This window comes from Nylanderia fulva, unplaced genomic scaffold (genome assembly GCF_048542155.1).
Source record: "Nylanderia fulva isolate GAGA-0341 unplaced genomic scaffold, ASM4854215v1 Scaffold317, whole genome shotgun sequence".
NCBI lineage: Eukaryota > Metazoa > Arthropoda > Insecta > Hymenoptera > Formicidae > Nylanderia > Nylanderia fulva.
This window is the reverse complement of record NW_028190387.1, coordinates 85,870-111,691: the sequence shown is the minus strand read 5'-3', so window position 1 is coordinate 111,691 and position 25,822 is coordinate 85,870. Positions and strand designations below refer to the sequence as shown.

General features: G+C 43.0%; 1 protein-coding gene and 1 pseudogene across 1 annotated transcript; both read right to left on the bottom strand.

Annotated features, from left to right (window-relative positions):
* Window positions 1-338: 338 nt before the first annotated feature.
* LOC114937934 (protein GVQW3 pseudogene) lies at window positions 339-1,055 on the bottom strand (annotated as a pseudogene).
* Window positions 1,056-11,719: 10,664 nt separating this feature from the next.
* LOC114937933 (uncharacterized) lies at window positions 11,720-14,389 on the bottom strand. Its single transcript, XM_029311603.1, has one exon. It carries the CDS (start codon window positions 14,387-14,389, stop codon window positions 11,720-11,722), a length of 2,670 nt encoding a protein of 889 aa, XP_029167436.1.
* Between the last annotated feature and the right edge of the window lie 11,433 nt (window positions 14,390-25,822).

Here is a 25,822-nt window from a genome sequence, read left to right as displayed (position 1 = left end):
GCCAGATCTGGGGAATACGGTGGCTGCGGCATTATTAGTGTGTTGTTTTTGGCCAAAAATTCGCGCACAAGCAACGATGTGTGAGCAGGGGCGTTATCATAGTGCAAAAGCCAATTTTTGTTCTTCCACAAATCCGGGCGTTTCTGGCGGATTGCTTCGCGCAATTTGTGCATAACTTGCAGGTAATATTCCTTATTGACCGTTCTACTCTGTGGCAAGAACTCATGATGCACCACGCCCCTGCAATCGAAAAAAACTGTAAGCAAAACCTTCACATTTGACCGAACTTGGCGCGCTTTATTCGGTCTTGGCTCGTGCGGCAGCTTCCATTGGGATGATTAAGCTTTGGTTTCCACGTCATAACCATAAACCCATGATTCGTCACCAGTTATGACCCTCTGGAGCAAATTTGGGTAGTCGCGGACAGAGTCCAACATCTCCTGAGCAATGTTAATGCGATGCTGTTTTTGGTCGAAATTGAGCAATTTTGGTACGAATTTCGCGGCGACCCGTGTCATGCCCAAATCATTGGTAAAAATCGAATGGCACGAGCCAATCGATATGTTTAGGTTCTCAGCAACTTCTCTAACGGTGATTCGACGATTGACCAATACTATTTTCTTCACTTCATCAATGTTTTCGTCTGTTGTTGACGTGCTCGGGCGTCCGGCACGCTCTTCGTCGTTCACATCTTCTCGGCCCTCGGAAAACATTTTGTACCACCGATAAACGTTGCTTCGGTCCACGGTAGCTTCACCATATGCCACAGTCAACATTCGGAATGCGTCCGCGCACTTAATTTTGTTTTTTACACAAAATTTGATACAGATTCTTTGATCCATTTTTTGGAATAGGCAAAAATCGAAGACGAGCCAAAACACGTGCAAGCAAAGCAGCTGTCAAAAATTAACTGAACATTCAAAATAGCTGTACTTGTCGGCATAAATGAGAAACATGAGTACCAACATAACGCCACAAAAAAATCGAAAATCGAATATACGTAACCCGCGGAAATTCAAAATTCGCGATACTTTTTGAACACACCTCGTATATATATATAAATAATATTATTGTGTTCAAACTATGTGATAAAGATAGACACAATTATGTATGTATGTTTTACTGTCATTGACACGCTTAGATAAAAACGCGTGTGCGAGATGATTCGACAGTAAAAATATATTATGTTGTCTAAAAAAATATAATATGTTGAACACAATAAAATTGTTTTTTTGACATGCATGTAAAATTTTAATATATGGAAACTGTCGATAATAGCGAAATTAAAATTGTCGGTAATTATCGACAATTTTAGTTCCGCTTAGATGAGGGCGCTAACCCGTCGGAGTTCGGCCAACGCTCCGGCATCCCCTTAACACGTGAACAGATTGCTAATAAACCGCGCGTTAAAACAATCCAGACGGTTTCGTTCTCTTGATACATATTGCGCAGCTTCTGGAAGACTAGCATTTCTCCTAACTCTACCAATTCACAAGCAGCTTTAACACCCGCGTCTAACAGAATTAAAACTGAGCCTACGGAAGGCCACACTCCAGACTTATCGGCAGCCGCTTCAGACCTATTAACTTACCTCGAATTAAACCGAAAATCCAAATCTAAAGAAGATACCTTACAAGGAGAGCTATCACCCATCGATTTAAATACGAGACTGAAGGACTAATTATCAGAGAGACATACGCAAATAGACCAATACACAGCCTATTTGCAAAATTAAAATTAAGTAACATCTGTATACTCATATAAGATGAAATAAAATTCAATAAAATGAAATAAAACTATTCGTTAATTCAAATAAAACCTAAATTTTCGGATAAGACTGTACAAAACCTCAGGAAAATAGGTCTTTATTCTATTATATTGATATTATTATTGGACTATTAATTGACTTAGCTACAGGATTAATAAATACCGATTTGTTCATCGTCCTCGTAGAAAATCTTTATATTCCTAAGAGGAAATTAAGAGTAGAAATTATAAGATATCCCGAGGACAATTTTGACTTTTACTAATTTATAAATGAACTGCACAATTGTCGATAGAACTATAGAAGAGTTTATGCTAAAATTGTTATTCAAAGCATTATTTAGCGTCGTTTGTGATTTTATGACGGACGATTCAACCGCCGACGAAGTAATCTCCATTTTAGAAACTTCAAGAATCTTACACGAGGTCTCGCCACGTCTACTAGTGACTTAAATACCCCATCCTTGTGTATTCCCAACCCCAGATCTCCAACATCAGTCCTAGCTCTCGGCGTCCCTGGGGTATAGCCGGTGTAAGCAGGTTGCCCCGCAAAAAATAGAGAACGCCCTCTTTTCTCCCTAGCCTAAGCGTAGGAGGGGGGAGGACAACACCGTCCACGGAAGGGGGTTCCTCTCCTTCTGAGAGGTACCCCTTGGTGAGGGCTCCCCCAGTGGAACGCCGATCCGGATCACCCTTTAGGGGATCCGGGGGTCGCGACCACTGGGGGGGCGGGGGGCGATGGCTCGAGCGGGAGCTCTCGAGCCATGGCCCCGCCCCCCAAACTCTTTGGGAGGGCGCGGCGTGGGGCAGGTGTTCGCCCCGCGCCGCAACCGCGAGGGAACCGCACAGTCATTGACTGTGCGGTCGGGGAGGGGTCTCGGCCGCAAGGTCGAGGCAGCTCCCCGGAGACGGCTTGGCGGGGGGACGGCGAGACGGCATGGGATCCAGCATCCTCGCTGTCCCCTATCCAACGCCCGGGAAGAACACCCGCTGGGGTTTTAGTGAGGTAGGTCTTGAGCCCCCTGGTCGAACCATTCGTGGCTCAATCAAGGGGAACAAGGAGTCCCACATAACCTGCACCCCTACCCGAGGGTGCGCGGTACCATGACGGTTTCCCCAGCGTCACAAAAAAAAAAAAAAAAGCCTAAGCGTAGGAAGAGAAAGGAACCATCGTCCGGACATGACAAGATCTAGGAGTTTTTTTCGATTTGCTGAGCATTTGGCGTAAATCTGTCCTCAATTTACGATTGACAAATCTGTTCCCAGTCTGTTGCCAATCTGTCGTCGCACTGTTAGTGACATCTGCTCTGGCGTTGCACCCAACTTGATGTTAGGATATACTTTTAACTTTTAATTGCAATTGGAGCGCACTCGAGGACACAGTAGGCCCTGTATTTGCAGCCATATTTGGTCGTATTTTGTTTCCCGATTGTTAACAATTTCTAAGCAAATGGTTAGCTGGGAATGTCATAAATATATGTATATATATATATATATATATATATATATATATATTCCCCATGCACAAAAGGCTTCTCAATGTTCCAGAGAGAATATATCGTCTGCACTGTAATGTTTTTGCTCCTTCTTCCTACACTGTCAGCAATATAGTAGTTAATACTGTTATGGTTTTAGTATAATTTTAATATAATATTGAGGTTGTACCTTGTTTTGTTACTGTATTTGCTTTTATTATACATACACGTATAAAATATAATTATATTTATGTAAGGCTTTTATCGAGATAATTTTTGACATGTAACGTCCCGTCATTTTTTGAAATACAACAATATTTTTGTGCGCTACAAATCCTTCTAAAAAGGGTGCGATTCCATGATACGGAAATTGACGTGCGGAACAGAGAATGCGGGAATTAAACAGCCAATCAGCACTCTTCCGCATTTTTTGTACCTTTTCCGTATGCGTTTACGTGTATGCGTTGCGTTACTCTAGCTAACCTACAAAATTAGAACTAAAAGTCCTTTGACGGGTTCAGACCTGTTTTGTCTGAATTTTTTTTTGCTTTTGTTCCATTATACGGAAATTTAGAACTTCTTGTAACTTCTTTGTTTTAATAGCTTCTTGCAACATTAATAATTTGTTATCCAGCTTTGCTTCACAACTCTAGACACATCAATAATAATGACGTATAATTTGGTGTGCCTTGTGCACATGATACGGAAAAATTACCAAAAATGCGTCATAAGATTCAAAAACAATTTTTGTAATAATATAATTTTAAATTAAATTTATTTAATACTGTCGCAATAATATTTATTTCAAGTTCCGTAGGCGCTATCATCGTTCTTCTTGACAATTTTGCTACTTATTAACAGTTATTAAGGATGACACATAACAAACCAACAATACAGAAAGACAGCTCATTTTAAACTCTCCAAGAGAGTTTAAAATGAGCTGTCTTTCTGTATTGTTGGTTTGTTATGTGTCATCCTTAATAACTGTTAATAAGTAGCAAAATTGTCAAGAAGAACGATGATAGCGCCTACGGAACGGGTTAATTTCTCGCATATTAACGATGAAACCATCCGAGATCTGAACAAAATCAGAGATCATATCGAGGCGAACATTGTTGGACAGGACGGATTAAAACACGCGTTAATTGCTCAAAAACTCTCGATTCTGAATAACTATAATTAAATTTCGATATCATGTGAATTGTAAGAATTTATATTTCAATAATTATACTGAAGAAGACCGCGTGCGGTCGAAACGTTTATAGAATGATTGTAATTTGCGTTAGTTTTAATATAATGACTGTAGTTTTATAATTCAACATTTTAAATATTATACTTGAATAAAATTAACAAAATTACTGTTTCGATGAAATACTTATTTTTTCATAATAAATTTGGTTAAATTTGGTAGTTGCTCTTAACAGCCTTTTACCAAATTTATTATAATTTAATAAGAGCCTTGACTTACTACGACTTATTTTTTTAATTATGTATTTATTTCCCGGAACACGTCATTTTCATGTCTTTCACGCACCGTGTGCACAGGGCACAGGAAAACATGCGGGATAGAAAAATGCGGAAGAGCGCTGATTGAATGTTCAATTCACGCATTCTCTGTTCCGCACGTCGATTTGCGTATCATGGGATCGCACCCTTAAAGGGGGGGGGGGAGCACACACTCTTGCATAGGCGCACAAGCATAAACATGAGAATCTTGATTGGTCTATAAACGTATGCATAAGAAATTCAACCAATCGAATTTTTTATGCATATGCTTATGCGCTTATGCAAGAGTCGTAGTTGTTTCCGACAGAGTCGTAATAAACGTAAATCGGAGGTGTAAATCAGTGCACAATGATTTAGGCCATATTCATATATAGCTGCTTAAAGGCCGTTTTACAATGGAGTATCGTAGGTGGTGACTACCATAAGAAATTGACCTATCACAATCGATTATTTTTGAAATAATCGACTGTGGTTTGTTAATTTCTTACGACTACAACCTACGACACTCCATTGTAGAAGGCCCTTAAGCCTGGCACGTTTTCACGATATATGCGGCATATGCCACGGCTTGTGCGTTAACTTACGTTTACATCTGCGATTTACGACTGCGACTTATATTAGTGACCCCAAGTACACGGCACCCTTAATCGGGTTCCTCTGAAGAATGGAACGGCTGTGATTTGCCAGTCTTACAACTACGGATGTTATTAAACCTGATTAAGGGTGCCGTGTAATTGACCCCACTGAGTACGTTTACACGGCATCCTTAATCGAGTTTAATAACATCTATAGTTGTAAAACTGGTCAATCACAGCCATTCCCCTGAAGAATGGAACGGCTGTGATTGGCCAGTCTTACAACTACAGATGTTATTAAACCCGATTAAGGGTGCCGTGTAAACGTACTCACTGTTACGTCGCATTGTGCTAAAGCCCTTATTACCAAAAATTGGCTAGGGTGCCGTCACATGAGGCGTAACTTGCGTTAAACGTAACCTACGTATTCTAGTGTAATCTAGTGATTTAATAAAAGATACGCCGTGGTTACTTCCATCTATTTAGCAGACAAATTTAATATTTCCCTATTATCAGTTATACTAATCGCTTGAGAATCGTTTGGGCACATTTAGAAATAGATTCTCGTAGTTTAGGAAATAATAGTTTATTTATTATTAATTAAAATAGATTGAGCGTATAGTTAGCAAACAATAATTCGAAAAAACATTTCTTTCTTTTTTTTTAATTAACGTAAAATTATTTGGGAAACACGTCTGTAATAGTTTTAACGTTTGGGAAATAATTATTTCACTTGGAAATCAAGTTTAAAGTACGCTTTTTTTTTTTTTTTTTTTTTTTTTTTTTATAGTCAGGAAATTTGCCTAAACCAAACTTCGCCGTCCTGACCCCTGAGGGAGGGTCAGGAAGCTTCGTGGTGGATTCCCGCCCGTAGTATCCCGAGGGACTATCGGGCGGGGGACCGACCTAAAACCTGACTGAAGCCCCTGGTCATATGGGTTATGTCCACCGCGGAACCGCGTAAGCATAACTTCACGGTGGACACCCGACCGGCGTCCTTTAGGAAGGACACATCCCCCGAGAGGATACTACAGGTATCCCCCCGGAGAGGACATCCCTTGCCCCGAAAGGGCATCGAGGGGAGCCGGGCTACTAGCTCCCCCCGGACTTCCCAGGGTCGACGTGCAATGAGAGCGGGGCCCCCACCCCTCTCTCTGCCAACCCGGTAAGTGAGGTGACCGCAGTCACCCACCCACACACAAAACGTCACAGGACGATTATAGTACATAACGTGCACGAAACATGTACACAAACCACATTAATACATAGTAAGGGCCACAGGCCCAGCCCCCAAGGGAGCCCACAACAAGACGCTATGGCCAACCACAATAAAGGTGGGAGGGTTGTTACTCCCACCTATGACAAAGGACAATAAAACTATGAACAACATAAACTTGGCGTGGGTGAAGAGGCCGCGGAGTCACCTCTCGGCAACCTCCCCGGCGCTCCATCACCCATCGCCGCAACCTACAACATAAACTTGGCGGGGCAGGGAGACCACGGAGTCACCTTTCGGCACCCTCCCCAGAACTCCTCGCACCCACCGCTACACACTACGACAACAAAGGACAAAACCGACACTAAACATCGGGGGCAGAACTGCAGCCCGGCACGGGGGAGCCGCCTCTCCGCGACTTCCCCCGCCCCCGGCTACAGTCTACCCTCGTCCACTCCGGGCTCACAGGCCCCCCATCGGGGCGCCCCGGAGCCTGCGCGCGCTCAGTGACAGGAGTGTTCTCCCGACGCCTTTTGGGAGGCACGCGCACGCGAGCGCAAGACAACGATCCGCTGCGATGTCCCGCCGGCTTTCCTCTCGATCCGCACGATAGGCATCGGGGCGGCGCCACACAATTAGCCGCTCTATGACCCGGGCAACCACATCGGTAGCAAAGACCACTGCGATCCACATCGGCGCCACAATTATTAGCCGGATGGCCAAAATCGTGACACCGATAGCACTGGAGAGGGCGGCGCGCCAGATGACTGACATCTAGCGTCGTCCACCCCCCCTCCAAATTGAGCCTTTTCGCAATTAGCAGCTTGCGCGCCACTCTAGCGGGGCAGCGCATCCACATAGTCCCCATACCCGTGCTAGACAATATCCTGATCTTGCCAGCCTTGAGGTCCTCAGTCCGACATCCCCCAATTATAGCGACCTCCTCCAGGATCTTTTCTCTCTTCGCAAGGGACATTGATCCCCTCAGACGAATGTCTTCCGTTCGAGAGGGGCGGTTAACTCGAACTTCATCCGCTACTGGAAAAGCCTCTCTGAGTTTGCATGCAAGTGCATCCGCCTTCAGAGACGACTCCTTACCGGGGACTGACAGTAAAATACTGCCAGTTACCCCTGTCCTCATTCGAATAGGACCAATGTCCAATTCCTTTAAGTCGACCTTTGCCTTAGCCTCAGAAAGGACCGACGCATACGACTTCCCCTGTCCCCCCCTCCCAATCGTCAGTGAAATCACCGACGCAGAAGGGGGGGGACGAACAGGGACCCCACTCTTCCTCTCCTTGCGGGGAGGTTTCTCCTTAGAGACAGCCTCTCCCACATGTCTCTCCGTCCGAGGGGGCCGCCTGGACCTTCGTCCACGACGGCGCCCCAACTTCCTCTCAGAGGCCCCAAGACCAGAGGCATCCGCCAAAGCCTCCACATTAGTGGAAGCAGCGGAGCCCCCAGCCAAGGGACGAATCACCGGCACAACCGTGCCACCACCTACGCTACTAGCCGGAGCACGTCTGTGAGCCACTCCCCCAGAGAGGGGAGAGGCCCCAGCCAGCTCCGCGAGCTCTGACCTAATAGTGGTCATAACAGATACGGATATGTCGTCCCTCAAGTCGCTAAAGCGACGGTCCAAAAGGGACGACAGATCCGAAGCCATAACAGGGCGATCCTCCACCAAAGGGGTAGCCGACGCCGCCCCCGAACCCTGCGGGGACCCCTCCGAAAAAATAGGGAGGGGCCCCTTGTTCGCATTTCTCTCCGTAAAATACATACCCTCAATTTGAGGGATTGCAGAACGGAGAAATCCCAGTTCAGAGGTCAGCCGATCAACCTCTCGTTCCAAGGCCGAAATACGTCCTCTAAGGCCCTGATTCTCGATCCTCAGTGCCTCCATACCCGGATCCGGATCCACCGTGGATCGATTTACCGCCTCTCCAACTATGTCACCCAGTCTCCTTGGAGGATACCCGGAGCTCCCCGGCCATGGCATCTCCAAGACCAGGGAGTCCAGCCACCCTCTCAACTTGGGTAACAAATTTCCCCGCCAACCTGCGAAGCTCCATGGTGGTGACACCCTGGAGTTCCCTGCAGAACACCGCATCCGTGGGAGTGTTATCAGCTCCCATGGCAGTGAGTATTGGACCAAAGGAAGGGTCCAATACCCTACGCGCATATTCTATTTTGAGCGCCTCCTTTTCCGCGATATTGAGGCGCTCCCTCTCATTCGCAAGATTGGAGTACTCCCCCGTTTTTATGGGGCGACCCCTCTTACGCGCAGTGCACTTACCTGCAAGTTTACGCGGGTATTGCTTACGTCCCGTAAGCGCCCTTTTGTCCTCGGGAGCCCACGATATATCCCTTTCGGATCTGCACTTTTTAGTTTCTGGGGAGCTAGGCGATGACAACGAAACAAACGACGGCTCACCCACTTCCACATTCTCATCACTACTAGGACCCCTCAGCACCTCTGGAGAGGGAAGGGATCGAGAGCAGCTACTCTCACCACCAGTTAGTGACGAACAGGGAAACCGCGCACAATCACTCCCTGTTTCGCTCGGCGTGCTCACTTCACTGTCACTAGCCGCAAAGTGTTCAAAGGTCTTGACACATTCGTGAAAGCGACAGAACTGTGTCTTTCCTTGTGCACAGTCCCTCAAAAAGTTTTCGGCATAATTGGCCAGAGTATAATACCCGCCAAGATACCGAAACTCGCGCACCTCTTTATCCAACAAAAATTGTTGGAGGTCCAATGCAAGATCCTGTGGATCCACATTCTCGTCCAGGTCCTCCCAAGTCACAGCCAGATTGATGAAACAGTTATCCATCTCATCCTCTAGCTGCTTCGACACTGTAGCCAACTTGTCTGCGGACCCAGTCGACAAATCCGCAGACGACCTGTCGTCTGTTGACGACATGGAGGGAGCCAGGCCTACACCCCCCCCACGCCGGTTCCTGGTATCCGATCCCAGGACGATCGCTTCTTCTTTGGAACTATCCATGTCTGAAAAAGAAGAAATTGGTTTTTTCTGTCGGGGGTTTTCCTTCCCCTTAGGAGGTTGCCTTACTCAGCTAACGGGGCCTCCCCCCCGGGTGTTATCTTCGGTGTTTTCCTTCACCTAGTGCAGTGGACAAGTCCTTTTTAGGGCCTGCACGCCCATCACACCCCATTCATCCTTCGCACGCACTCCAGCTCGGGTACCTCGGGATTGCGACACCCGTACACTACAGGGATGAGTCTGTAGTGCCCCTGAGGGATTAAAGTACGCTTAGTGGACATCGATTGGACAAATTTTATATTTTTTATTATTTATTTTTATTTTTTATTTTTTATTACTGCTATCATTTAGGAATTATTAGGGCAAATTTAGAAATATGTTTGCATACTTTAGAAACTTATAGTTTATTTATAATTAGAGAAAATTAATTAAGAGTGAATAGTTAGTAGACATCACTTTAAAAAAATCTTTTTTTTTACTTTAATTGATATGAAATTATTTGAGAAATGCGTCTATATAATATTTTCAACACCTGGGAAATAATAGATTAATTTTGATTTTGTCACAAAAGCAGCTAAGAAATATTTTTATAAGGATAAAAGATTCACACAAATTAGTTTTATGTAAGATGGTTTCATAGAAGATTATAAAATCAATTAAAATATATTTCTCGTACAAGAACCAACATTACAATATATTGATTAAATGTTAATATTGACAAAAAGGAGCAAGTACAATATAATCAGCTTTAAAAAGTTAAAAAAAAATATATATATATATATACAGGGTGCTGCTTTTAACTTAAGACATTCAAATATCTCAAAAAATAAGCACACTACGAAAAAAATGTTAAGAATCAAAATTTTATCATTTCGAGGGGGACATACAATGACGTTAAAATCAGACCCCCCACCCCGCCCCCTGGGCAATGAAGGGGGGGGCAAGTTTTAAATCTTAAATGGGAACCCCTATTTTTTATTGCATATTCGGAATCTTTGGCTAAAAACACATACAATTTGTCTGAAACATTTTTCTCGATTCATGATAGATGGCGCTGTAATCGACGAAATTCAATTTCTTTGATTTCTCTTACTGAGAACCCATGCTTACGATTTTGCAATACATTAACAATAAAAATACCACGTTTTCATTGTTAATACTCGAAATTAATCTTAAAACAAACTTCTCATTATTTTTTATTACTCATTAATTACTTCTCAAGAAACTTACTTTTAGCATAACTCAGGAACAACGACGTGGACGTAGCAGTTTTCTGTTCCTTTCGGGGTGCTTGATTAACGTGAGTCCCCTCGCCTCTCACGATTCGGAGTACTCAGGGAATCATCTTTCAATTAAAGAAGGTGCTCAAAGTGATGACCTTCGACTTCAATGCACTTATTAATCCGCAATTCAAATGAACGTACACAACTGATGAGTGTATCTCCTTGAATTTCAGCACATGCATTTCTGATTCGGTCAATCATATTCTCACGTGTTGTTGGTTCTTCTTTGTACACTTTGTCTTTGAGATAGCCCCACAAAAAAAAATTTGGTGAAGTAAGATCTGGTGATCTAGCAGGCCAATTTACCGGACCAGCTCTACCGATCCAGCGACCATTGAAATCACGATCAAGAACTTCTCGTGCTCCCACCGAATAGTGTGCCGGACAACCATCATGTTGAAACCACATGTTCTGTCGTATTTCTAAGCTCAAGTCTTCAAGTAATATTGGCAGTTCATTTTCCAAAATGTCTCGGTACTTTGGACCATTCAAGTTGCCTTTGATAAAACCATTTCAATTTTTTCTTGTACAGTTAGAAGACAAAGACTCTCTCTCTCTCTCTCTTTCCAATCCGCAACATCCCGCCCGCCTTCGTCGGGTACACGCGACGAACTATCCTAGGGTGCTAGGGATAGTGTATCGACTGGTTTATCGTCGCGGCCGCGGACCGGGGGTCGAACGCGAACGCGAGTTTTGACAGGCGAGGTTAGGGGCCCCCTGTGCCACGTGCTGAGCGAGTGGAGCTGCGACAGACGACTAAATATGCGAGACAGGTAAGTATGAGAAGAGTTAACGCAGTACAATTGATAATAGTGAGACGAACGACTAATTTTATAATTAATTTGACAATATTTCACAGGTATTTGCCGAGCGCGAGGTTGTACGAGACACGCGGTTACACGGGGGTCCCGGACTCCACGGCGGCTATCGTCGGCAGTGGGACCAGCTTGACCACTGGCCGGGTCAGTTCGCCGACGGTGGTGCGGACGTCCACCACGCGCACTTGGCCATCCTCGCCTGGGTGTAAACGCGTAACTCGGGCGAGCGGCCACCGGCACGGCGGGGTGCTCTCTCCTTTGATGAGGCACAGCTGACCTTCGCAGAGGTTTCCCCGGGAGGTCCACCACTTGGGCCGTGGTGTGAGTCCCTGCAGGTATTCGCGGGTCCATCGCTGCCAGAGATGGTCCCGCATCTGCTGCAGAAGTCGCCACCGGTTCAGACGGTTAGTAGGGGCGTCCAAGAGGGACGGCTCCGGGATGCTGAGGAGAGGCCCTCCCACCAGGAAGTGCCCCGGCGTCAGGGCGTCAAGGTCGTCTGGATCATCCGACAAGGCCCCGAGGGGCCTTGAGTTTAGGCAGGCTTCGACCTCCGCGAGGAGCGTGGACAGCTCCTTGAAGGTGAACTTAGCCTCTCCGATGGTGCGCCGCAGGTGATGTTTGACGGCCTTGACAGCCGCCTCCCACAGGCCGCCGAAATGGGGAGCCGACGGTGGATTGAAGACCCACCGAACTCCCTCGTCTGCTAGGCGGCCAACGAGGGCGTGGACTTCGCCGCTCGCCGCCCTGAAGAGCTCTCTAAGTTGCCGATCCGCACCCACAAAATTGGTGCCGCAGTCGCTATACAGGGCCGTGCATCTCCCTCGACGCGACACGAACCGGCGAAAGGCAGCGAGGAAGGCTTCGGCGGAGTAGTCGCTGGTCACCTCCAGGTGGACGGCGCGAGTGCTAAAACATACGAAGATTACCAGAAAGCCCTTGTGGGCTTTGTGACCGCGGCCCTTCGTCGTCCTGAGCCAGACCGGGCCAGCGAGGTCCACGCCGGTGTGAAGGAAGGGTCGACTTAGTGTGACCCGCGTCCTCGGCAGATCCCCCATCTTCGGTTGCGGAGTGGCCGCTCGCCATCGCACACAAGGGAGGCAGCGATGTATGTGGCTTCGTACCAGTTGACGGGCGCGTGGGATCCAAAAACGCTCCCTGATGTTCCCCACGGTGGACTGGACTCCTCCATGCAGGGTGCGTCTGTGAGCGGCATCGATCACCAGGTAGGTGAGATGTGATTCCGGTGGTAGAATGACTGGATGTCGCTGGTCGGCATCCAGGACAGCGTGTTTCAGCCGCCCGCCAACCCGCAGGACCCCCTCATCGTCGAGCATGGGAGCTAACTTCCTGAGTGGGCTTCTGGTCGCCAGCGATTTGCCGGTACGAAGGTCTCGCAGCTCTAGGTGGAAGTTCGCTTCCTGGACTACCCGGATCCATCGAGTCAGGGCGGCGTCCATCTCCTCCGGCCCCAGTAGGTCAGGAGCGGCCTCGTCGCTGACGGGGCGGCGCTGGACTCCTCCATGCAGGGTGCGTCTGTGAGCGGCATCGATCACCAGGTAGGTGAGATGTGATTCCGGTGGTAGAATGACTAGATGTCGCTGGTCGGCATCCAGGACAGCGTGTTTCAGCCGCCCGCCAACCCGCAGGACCCCCTCATCGTCGAGCATGGGAGCTAACTTCCTGAGTGGGCTTCTGGTCGCCAGCGATTTCCCGGTACGAAGGTCTCGCAGCTCTAGGTGGAAGTTCGCTTCCTGGACTACCCGGTTAGTTGCCCAACGCCAGATCCAGGAGGATACGCGTAGTAACCGGCGAAGGCTGGAGAATCGGCGAAGCTCTTCAGGTTCCAGCACTTCCCTGACCACGTAGCATTTTTGCGGTCGCTGTTCTGGCAGGCTGGTCTCTTCCTGGAATCCTACATCCTTCGGCCAGGTGTCAGGATGACCGCTGAGGTAGGTCGGCCCATGCCACCACAACGGATGGCGTAGCAGCTCCCTCGGCGACACCCCCCGGGAGGCGCAGTCAGCTGGATTGTCTCTGCCGGGTACGTACCGCCATTTTGCGTCTTGGTTCTCTCGGTGGATTTCGGCGACTCGGTTGGCTACAAATGTTGTCCATCTTGCAGGGTGTTCTCGGATCCAGCCGAGCGTGACTGTGGAGTTCGTCCAAAGATGCACCGCCGATCCTTCTAGGCCCAAGGAGGACCGGACGTGTTCGGCCAGTTTAGCCAAGAGGGTGGCCCCGCAAAGCTCCAAGCGGGGAAGCGATACACGCTTGACCGGTGCGACCTTGGTCTTAGCGACTACCAGGGTCACGTCGGGCTGCCCGTCGATCACGCCCCTGAGGTAGATCACGGCAGCGTAGGCTCGTTCAGAGGCGTCGCAGAATCCGTGCAGCTGTTGCGAGTTGTTTGCAGCGTCACTCTGGAACCAGCGTGGCACCCTGATCTCCTCAAGCAAGGGCAGCTCCTCCTCCAAGCGGGTCCACTCGGCGGCGTCGTCCCTTGTCAGCGGAGCGTCCCAGTCCAGCTGTTGTATCCAGGCTGATTGGACGAGCAGCTTGGCACGTACTATGATCGGCGCCAACCAGCCTAGTAGGTCGAAGAGACGTGCTGTCTGCGAGAGCACCGATCTCTTCGTCGGTAAAGCCGTTGAGGTTGGTCGGACGGAGAGGGAGAGAACATCCTCCCTTGGATTCCATCGGAGGCCCAGGACGGAGTGACTCTCAGACGGCAGTCGGGCACCTGTCATTGCGACCGACCACTGGTCGCAATCCGCAGAAGTCCGCTGCAGTCGAAGCAGGTACAGATATCATCCCAAACGATCCCGAAGGTGAGATGACAACGATCGCAAATACCTTAACGACCCAGGAATAGACTTACCAAATAACCGACCGATGAGCATCTCCATGCAACCAGCAAAGCTACCCATGGTCAGCAAGGTTCTCAGAGAGATCCCATCACCTCAGGAACGACAGTCACCTGAAAAATGTAAATATGTACATAGCGTAATTAGATCAGTAAGATTAGGTTAAGCGATCGCGTCCATACATTTTTATTTACGATGCAACTTGAAAGGACGATTGCATTGGATTCACACTTGCAATAAATAAATAAACTAAAAACCGCGTTAACCAGAACTCCAGCGCAAATGACTAACGAAGGCAAAATCGCAAGATGCGATAAAGGTACGTTGAAACTACGATCATTAGTCAAAATCATTTAGAAGTCAAATACAAGTGTGAACCCGGAGCAAATGACTTTCCAAAGTTATTTTTTAGTTTTTCTCAATTTTATTTACCGAAAAGTCAAGCGATGACTTGGACGCTTAATTATAGGTTATAATAAAATATAATATAAAAATACAAAAACATAAGATAAAAACTAACCCTAAAATCGTCTCAGCGAACATCCGAATGAACAAAGGTCTAAATCGGGTTCCCGATGATCTGGAACCCTATACTCAATCGAAACCTGAGTCTTCACTCAAACACGGATATACAAAAAGTTAAATGGCATCCTAAGTCAATTTTGGACATACGCCCAAAATAGAGGATGTAATAATAATCTACATTCGACCCATATCGGATGCCCGCTGAGCCGAACGCAATAAGAAATAATAAATATATATAAATATATAATTAAACATATTCTCTTAACTGGAGTAGGCGTATAACCGACATGCCAATTCCTACCATCGAATAAACGAGCCTCCCGAATGATAAGAAACTGACTTTATGTTTGTTTACTTGTAAATAATTATTTACTTATATTTTTATTTTAGTTGATTATTCGAGACATTCGTTTAGGCGTGGATGAACTTGTGGCGATAAATTATCATAACGATCTATTTTAGTTATTTACGAAACACCCACAAGAATAATTTATGTTATTATTTATTTGATAAGTTATTTAGCATGTTTATGCGATAGCGATCCTGTCCCGAGCATCAGGACACGATAATAAAGTGATAACCAAAAAATGGTTAAAAAGGAACTCTTGTCGAGCGCACCTTACATCAACAAAATGCGAAATAGGAACTCTCGCTGAACCCGCGCTACACTACCGCGCAGCGATTCGCGCTGAGCCCAGTGGTGGGGCGGCGCTCCGCGATTGGCCGGCGGGCCAAAGGAAGGGCAAGCGCGAAGCGCACGGACGACTATATAAGTCGGGAGCGATCATCCCTCCACACAGTCGTACATGTGCGAGAGCGTCGACACAGTCACACAGTCGTACGCATATCGTGATCCGGGGTAGTACGAGTGACAGTCGTGCTAATACCGAGTCCGGGCTTCTAGCACCTACGTGTGCGTAAGCTAGTGCGACTTGTCCGGGACAATACTGTCTCGTTATATTCGATCGATCAGTGTATTCGCGTGCAACTGCTAGACAAGCTTCGGTAAATCTAGTCCGCGATAAAATCACGACCGATACGAAAACCGTATATCAAACGCGCAAACTCATAGGCGGCATGAGATGTGCTGCAAGCGATTCCTTCGCGAGTGTTTGTAAACGGTAAATTAACCGTCGTGCGGTTAACAAGCGTGTGTAAATCGTAGCCATTGTACAGAGTTTAAGCTGAGGACGCTATTGAATAAACATTCTTAGTGAAACCTAAAAAACAGTGATCTGTTACTGACCTACGTATCCGTTTCCCACGTCGATTCTCCATCGGGTGTGAATCCGTATCCAGGGCGTAGAAATAGTCCGTCGGTATCCTGAAATCAAAGGAGAAAAATCAATAAGTCAAGTTCCTGCGAATTTCCATTGTTCGCACTCACCTGACGCAATACAGACTTGCGTCGCAGCGGCGGCCATCTTCAAAGGACGGCGCGGCACACATCAAGGACGACTCGAGCCTGGCGGCATCATTGAGCGTACCTACAACAAAGGAACATTTTGGCTACCACCACCTTCTTACTTATTTAGGTTAAAGTAAGTGGCGACCATCAAAGGTGAAAGCGGGACGTCTGCTGGCTGGTAAGTCGGACGGAGGGCCAATTCTCTCAACACCGTTCGGTCACAGTGAAATAGCGCTCGTCGCAACGTCGCCGTGAGTATTGCCTGATCATTAGCCCGCGATTTTCGTGAAATCGGGAATCCAAACATCTAAAGTGGCGACCGTGACAGCCGCCGAGACATAGCTCGACGGTTCCTTTTGGATAGAATCTCAAATCTTCGGACAAGATTTAACTAAACCCACGGGAGGGTAAAACCCAAATCTAAAGTGGCGACCGTGACAGCCGCCGAGACATAGCTCGACGGTTCTTTTTGGATAGGATCTAAAATCTTCGGATACAAACCACGATTGCTAAAACAAAGCGTAGTGACCGTTGAAAAACAACTCAACATTCCGTTTGGGATAAAACCCAAAATATTCCGATAAGATCTACCTAAAGTCACGTACGGTTTTCGAACACATCAACGGCAACCGCGTTCAACACGTCAATAGGATAGGGCTTGCAAAATAAAAAACACGAGTCAAATTAATAATCTGTTCGCGAAAATAAAAACAGAAGTTACACAAAATACGCGAAAATTATGTAGCGTCAGTAACATACCGCGACAGTAAACTAAGTGATCGAGAAATCATTAAACTATTATCGCGTATAATTCTTTAAAAATAAGTATCGCGTATTTTCAAAGTAGATTGAGTTCGAAACGAAAATTTTTGATCGAAAAATCATTAAACTATTATCGCGTATAATTCTTTAAAAATAAGTATCGCGTATTTTCAAAGTAGATTGAGTTCGAAACGAAAATTTTTGATCGAAAAATCATTAAACTATTATCGCGTATAATTCTTTAAAAATAAGTATCGCGCATTTTCAAAGTAGATTGAGTTCGAAACGAAAACTTTTGATCGAGAAATCATTAAACTATTATCGCGTATAATTCTTGAAAAATAAGTATCGCGGATTTTCAAAGTAGATTAAATTCGAAACGAAAATATTTTTGATCGAAAAATCACAAAACTATTTAAATGTTTTTTCGCGTAGATTAAATTCAAAGCGAACAAAACAAAGAGTTAGTCACCCTTGCCTGAAATGGTGGTGCATTGGATTTAAATGTTTTTTGTATAGATTAAATTCGAAACGAACAAACAAAAAGTTAGTCACCCTTGCCTGAAACGGTGGTGCATCGAATACAAATCGTTTCGTGCGAAGATAAATATCCGAAACGATCGCGAAAAAGATAAATTCGCATCCGACGGCAAACGTTCGCGAAAGTTAAGTCCGAAACGAACCGAAATAAATAATACCGTCGTTAATTAATGGTTCATAAAGTTTTCTCGTGAATTTATAAGACGCTTATCGATCATATTAAATCCGTTAAAATAACTATTGGTTACATCTCTGAAAATACGTGAAGATATGTAGCGCCTGGGACAAACCGTAGCGAAATAAAACGGATAACCAACAATTTTGCATGGAATATAAATGCACAATTAATACACTCGCCAATAAAAGAAGACGGAACAAAGCGTAACGTCTGGCATGAAGTGTAGTGCATACAAGAAAATCCCGATTTTCCTTGTGTTTTTCCTAATTAACGCAAAAATATAAACGTTGGTTGGCTAATAAAAGAAAGCAAGAAATTGCTTAGCCGTTTCATATTAATTAATTGTGATTTTAGCTAATTTCAGTTAATTACAGAGGAAATAATAAAACTTTCCAAAAAATCGATCGATCAAAAAGCGCGGACCACGAAGAAAGGCCATCTCGGAAAACAGCGCTACCAAAAAGCGCGGACCACGAAGAGAGACCATCTCAGAAAACAGCGCTACCAAAAGCGCGGACCATGAAGAGAATCCTTCTCTGAACAAGCGCTTAACCAAAAAGCGCGGACCACGAAGAGAGACCACCTCTCGACATCGAAGATATCGCGACACAAGCGCGCAACTAAAAAGCGCGGACCACGAAGAGAGCCCAGCTCGAACTTCGAAAATCGCGATAGCGCTACTACAAAGCGCGGACCATGAAGAGTGCCGCTAAAAGTACTTTTCACTATTAATCGGTTTTTTATCAATTATTCGCGTTAGATACCGGGTGATTTGATTATTATAATTCGTTTTAACATAAAATCGTTAAAGTAATCGAAGGTAATAGTCTATTATTGACTAATTAATATTATTAATTCTATAAAACGAATAATAATATTTTAAATAATAATCCTTAAGGTTGCCAGTAATAATTAATAAAAAACCACTCCTCAATGTTTAAAGTCGACCAGACTGGCAATAATTTATTATAAATAATTATTTGAAATACAACAACGTTTCAGCTGTCATTGCAGCCCTTTTTAAGTACATCTATAAAAAGTTCAATCAAATCACTTTTTACTAACACCCCTTGGGAATTAATTAAAATAGCAATAGAAAACCGATGGGATGACATCTCACAATTTACTTCGTTTAGCCTTGCGCAGTTTTTACACGCCATTGACACGGTTATGCGCTCAACGAGCTTCGTTTTTGACGGAAAATTTTACGAACAGGTTTTCGGTTCTCCGATGGGGTCTCCATTGTCTCCGATTCTTTCTGACATTGTTATGGACGATTTGGAATCATACTGTTTGCGTCAATTGGATTTCGAACCCTATTGTTATTTTAGGTACGTCGATGATATTTTTTCAATTATTCCGAAAGGAAAAATTGAGGATATGCTTCGTGTGTTCAATGGTTTCCACACTCGACTTAAGTTTACGTTCGAACTAGAGAAAAATTGTTCTCTGAGTTTTTTGGATACGAACGTTATACGTATCGGTGGTAGATTGACGACTAATTGGTACCGAAAGCCTACGTTTTCAGGCCGCTATATTAATTTTCTGTCAAATCATCCTATGAGATATAAAATTAGCGTGATTACAAGCCTAGTTGATAGGGCTATTTTACTCGCTGACCCTATTTTTCATGAAGAAAATATTAATTTAATCAAAAGAATCCTTATTAATAATTGTTACCCGTTAACAATTATTAACAAAAACATCAATAAAAGACTTCGAGCGATTAAATTTGGCAGTAATCTTAACTCGCCCAATCGAAATAAATTTGATACGCGAAATTGCATTGTGTTACCTTACATTAAAGATCTTAGCGAGAATATTACGCGTTGCATCAATAAAAGTGGAATTGATGCTTTGTATACTGTCCCAAAAAAATTGGACACGTTGATAAAAAGAGGTAAAGATGGGATCGAAAACTTAAAAAGAACTGATGTTGTTTATAAAATTGATTGTGCAAATTGCGATTCGGCTTATATAGGACAGACAAAGAGACATTTAGAAACGCGCATTAAAGAACATAGAAATAACATAAAAAAAGACAAGACATTGCATTCTGTCGTTAGTTTACATCGGACTTGCAACGATCATGAGTTCCGTTGGGATTCTCCGGTGATTCTGCATGAGGAAAAACAGACAAGAAAAAGAGAAATTGCAGAAATGTTTTACATAAAAAAACAAGGAAAAAGTATTAATTTACAGAAAGATACGGAGAATTTCAGTGGGATTTATGATCGTGTTCTTGACGTTATTTAAGTTATATTTATTTTTACTTTTAATTTAATTTTTATTTTTATATCCACCTATTTATTTATTTTTATTTATTTGACTTTATTATGACGATTTAAATTACGAAAGACACATTTAGTTTCGTTCTCGTCTCTATCTTCTTAACGCTTAGTGACTAAGATTCTTGTGAACAGTTAACAACTATTTAATATGTGCTTACTTCTGTCAGTCTTACATTGTTCATCAAAACAAGCGTTAACATTGTCGGTAGTTTGCATAGAAGTTTAGTTACTGTGTTAAATTTGGTATGTAACACATTTTTGTTTTTAAATGTATAATTAATTGTTGCGAATAAGTGTATTAAATTATAATTATTTTGATTGAACTTTTTATAGATGTACTTGAAAAGGGCTGCAATGACAGCCGAAACGTTGTTGTATTTCAAATAATTATTTATAATAAATTATTGCCAGTCTGGTCGACTTTAAACATTGAGGAGTGGTTTTTTAATAATATTTTAAATTAAAGCTAACGCAATTTCGCGCAAAAATAAGTTTTTAAATTCGGTTATTAAATTCTACGGCACAATGGATAGAGACGAAGACCAAAAAGTTTTCAAGGGAGTACAACACTCACCTGTCTCAACCCTCAGATCTGGAAAGATGAGGAATCCGATGCATAAGTCCGAGAACAACCTGCAAGGTACTTCAACAATGAAGACACCTTTGGAATTAGCCGAAGAAAAAATCAGAAGCCTAGAGGAAAAACTCGAAACCGCTCTGACGGCATTAAAAAACGCCAACGCCTTGCTGTTCCGATGCGATTCGCAGAATTCTGTTGCAGAATCAGACGATGCTACAAACGTGATCGGCACAAGACAGTACGTCGCTCCGATGAACGGGATTAGGTTACCGAAAGGTGGATGGTTGAAAAATCCTTTCGATGAAATAAGATTTAACGGAAAAACCGAGGATACGAATCCAATGAGATTCTTAAAAAAATTTAATTCGATCGCAACATACGAAAAGATCGATGACCGTGATCTATTACACTTCTTTGGAAGGTGCCTGAAGGACCAAGCATCGATATGGTTCGAGATTCAGGACTTCGCTCACATAAACGAAGCCCGAGACGCTTTCATACAGCACTACTGGGGCGATAACCAGCAAGCTAAATTTCGAGAGAAATTATACATGGGGCAGTACCATGCGACGAAGACAAGCAATATGTCCGACTACGCATTGGACTTAGCGAGACAGGCTAAATACCTCGATCCACCCATGGCGGATATCGAAATAATCCGTTGCATCAAGAGACATTTCGACAAGGATGTTTCGCGCGAGATTAAGTGGTCCACCACCAAAAATATATCCGACCTAACTGCAGTCTTAGAAGAAATTCAGGACGAAAGACAGGCAGCTGCTGAAGCTAAAACCGCAAGAGAAAAATCTTCGGAAAAAGCAACCAACAAGAGCGCAACCAAGAAGAAGCAAGACACGGCTACATACAATCGCAGACCACAATGGAACGCGAAGAAAAGTCCATATACCGCAAAGGGAGAGCTCAAAGCACTACCCTGGTACGGACAAAACCAGACGAGAAAATCGAAACCTAAAGTGGAGTTTCCAAATTCTGACAGTGATCAGACCCGGAATAAAAACGCAGCGAAATCAAAGGGAGGCAGAAATGCACAAAAAAACCCGAACTTTGAGACGAAAGCGCCGGGAAAAAAGGGAATTTCATCAATACGGCAGAGAGAACTATCGTCGACAGATCCAATCTCATCTTCGGACGAAAACTCGCAGAGCAGCGAACCGAAAGAGAGATACGAGACCAAACAAGTCTCAATAATGAGAACAAAAAAGATTCTCAAAGATTTGAGCGATGACGACGTCGAAGACAACGACGGACAACCATGTCATCCAATCATCGACTTAAAAGTCGGTAAAACCCAAATCAGTGCATTAATCGACACTGGAGCTGAAATATCAGTGATGTCAAAGAACACACTGGAAAGGCTAACAAAAGCCAGGGAAAATTTAGACAGAATCCCAATTCGCAAATGCAAACTAAAAGGAGCATTTGGCGAGCAGGAACTAACAATCGCCTGCAAAATACAAGTTACACTAGACATCGACGACAAGCAGCTGATTCACGAATTCTACGTAGTGGACAGACTTGCATTTCCGATGGTTCTGGGACACGACATTTTGATCAAATTCAACGCGATAATCAATTATCACGAGGACACATTTGATGTAAAATTCCAAAATGTCGAAACACCTGTCAAGTTAATATCATCAATTAGTAGGAAAGAAAGAAGTAGAATAAACGAGCGCAAACAACTGCTCGATAAGCAGATAAGACAGTTGGAAAAAGAAAAATTACGAACAACCAGAAGAATCGCGAAGAAAAAAGAAAACATCTCAAGGCTAGAAAATAGATTACGCGATCTTAAACTGTCTAAAGAAGAGGACAACCCAAATCAAGAAAATTCCGTCAATAAAACCCCATCGACAAAACCAACAAAGTCAAAAAAAGAAGGGGGCACAAAAGAAAAACAAATCAAAAGAAAACATAGATGGAATAAGAAGACGAATTACAACCAAATAAGTCAAAAACCAAACACCGATAAGAGAAAACCAAGAACAAAGTGGATCCATAGCATCTCATTTAGACCAAAGAGAAAACCTCTAGAAAAATCAAATCTAGAAGGGGGCAATAAAATAAAACCACAACCCAAAAAATCAACAACTTCGAAAAACGAAGGGGGCAAACAAAATGAAACATTGCAAAACAAACAACAGAAAAATCAGCAATGTAATAAATGCCAAGATACAGAGATCCAAGAAATAAAGAACCAAATAAAAAGACTTTATACAAAAGCTGCAAAATTCAATTATCTACGAAAGAAAACTTTCAGAGAAATTGCACAAAAACAACAGTGCATCGAAAAAATGCAGAAACTTAATACCCAACTAAGACAATCACCAATCAAGAAAAATTACCATTGGAGAAAAAATAACAACGTACAATCTCCTAAAACGATAAAACAACAACATAAAGACAATAACCAATCTTCCACCTCAACGTCAGAAGAAACATCAACAGAAACGGAAGCTGACGAAATTATTAACCCGAAACCAAGTACTTCTCGAATAGAAGGGAGCAGCCAGGAAAATAAACAGCAAAAGGCAATAGAACCCGGAATAATAATCGACAAGGAAGTTAATAATAGGTTATTGAAATTAATAGATAAGGCAGAAAAATTGCTTGACGATGAAACAACATCTTCCGAACTAGAAACAACTACGGAATCGTCAAGTGATAGTCCTATCGAGGCAGAAGAAATCATACGATTCTTTCAAGCCAAAGAATCTGAAGAACAGCGACAAAAATCATCAAGATATAACCCTACGCGAAAAGCTTCTAGAAGAGTAAAGACTAGAAGGGGGCGTAGAACAACAAATAAAAATTCCAAGAAAAGGAAAAATAAGAAATAATTCATTTTCCTAACGACCACCTTGTAAATACTTGTAAATACACTAATTATAAGAATAGTAAAATAAGTAGTATTAATTATAAAAATATATTCAGATCTTATATTATAAATGGGCACATAAAAAAACCCAATAATATGTTTCGATTTATTTGAGTTATTTTATCACTTAAGTGAGTAAATTTTTCTTAAATATTATTAACGATCAATAATAACCTTGATGATAGTATTTTTAATTTATCATAATTAACAATAAAAGAGACATCATATAACCCAATTTTTTTTTTTAATTATTATTATTATTATGTCTTTTAACTTACTTAGTATAAGAAAAATGTAAATATAAAATTAGTCATAAGAAATCTTCTAATAAAAATTAGAAGGGGGCAAAAGCCACATATATAATTAATTTAATTATTAAAATTTTCTTAAATATACATATATAGATGTATAGCAATAATATTTTTGTTTAATTTAAAAACACAACAATTATTAAAATAAGTAATTTTTTTTTAATTATCATATGTACAGTAATATTTTAACCATTAGTTACATAGTTATCGCACTAGATATAAGTTTAGCTAAAATTGTTTAACATACAATAATCAATTTAAAATCAAGATAATGATCAATATTTTAACAAATATTTAATTTTAACTGTAGATATACATAGAATTAACATTTTATTTTAACTAAATAACCTTAAGTAAAAAATGTACAATTATATACAGTAGATTTAAGATACTAGAATAAGTTTATATAATAAGATACATAGTTTTAAGTACCGGAAAATCGAAATTCCATTTTTCTCAGATAATAGAGATGGAATTATAAACAGACCTAAAATCAAAGAAAGGAGTCAAACACAACACATTACAATAATTAGTTTCACTCCAACACAAAAAATACAAAAGTCAAAAAAACTTACCTTATAAGTCGATCATCCCAGCGAAGTTGAGTCATCCAACTGCAGAAGGGAAATCCCAGCTTGAAGAACCTACAAAAGAAAAAAGGATAATTAATTCAAAGCAGGACGAAACGGAACAATACTTACCAACAAAAAATCCGGAATCCAGCGAAGACATCAGCTGCGTAGAACTTGAAAAAAGAAAAGAAGAATTAATTATTTCACACATCGAAACGAGTGACAGAAATTATAAATTAACTCGATCACACGAACGATTGATACTGGAAAAAGGAAAACCAGCGAAATATAATTTCATCTCCGGACAGACAACATATATCAACAATAACGGAACTTCCCCAGTCGTATCAAGTGACGCAACGAAGCAGCCGAAAGACCGCGTGGAGGGGGAACCTCAAGCAGACGACGCAGCGTACCGTGACGTCGCGACAACGCGCAACGGCACGTCACAAAGCGACCGCGCATCAATCGAGCAACACGTGCAAATTCGCGAGTGGACAATTTCGACAAGTAAACAAAGAATACCTGTCAAAATGGATAGTGAGTCCGAAACGCTCAACAACCGAGAGCACGAATTATTAGAGTTGTTGCAAGAAGAGCTAAAGCAACGGAAAAATGCGAGAAGAAAGAGACGTATCGCATCGATGGAGAAAGCGCTTAAAGAACTGCGGAAAAGACCAATTACTGATACGGAAAGTGAAGGAGAGGAAATCCTCAACCAACTCAAACAAAGTTTGATTGAGACGAATTCCGAATCCCACACACATGTCGACAAATGCATTCTAGTCAACTATGCAAACGACATTGTAGTGACAGTAACGGGTATGACTAAGATCACATGCAACAAAGGAATCGAGGCATTATCCGATCTTCCGATCACAATCACTCACGAGATCAACGGGAAAAATGCAGCTAAGAAAGTCACAGCTAATTGGGCTGACAAACTTGTTACCGTATTTATGGAAGGCCCCAACAGAAATTCATAATTTACGACAACAAGGATCTACGGCCGACGACATCAAAGGAGACCGCATCTGCAAATCAACCCAAGCAGAATCAAATTGCCAGCAAAGATCCAACAACACCTGAAGATCCAAATACAGCGTCTACGCATGAATTAAATATAAGGACGAGTTCAACGAAGAAAAAAGCTGAAGTACTTAATACGATCAAACATAGTACTCTATCCACATCGGTTGCGAAAACACCTAAACGCAACAAAGAATTCAGACGTCCTATAATCATTTCGG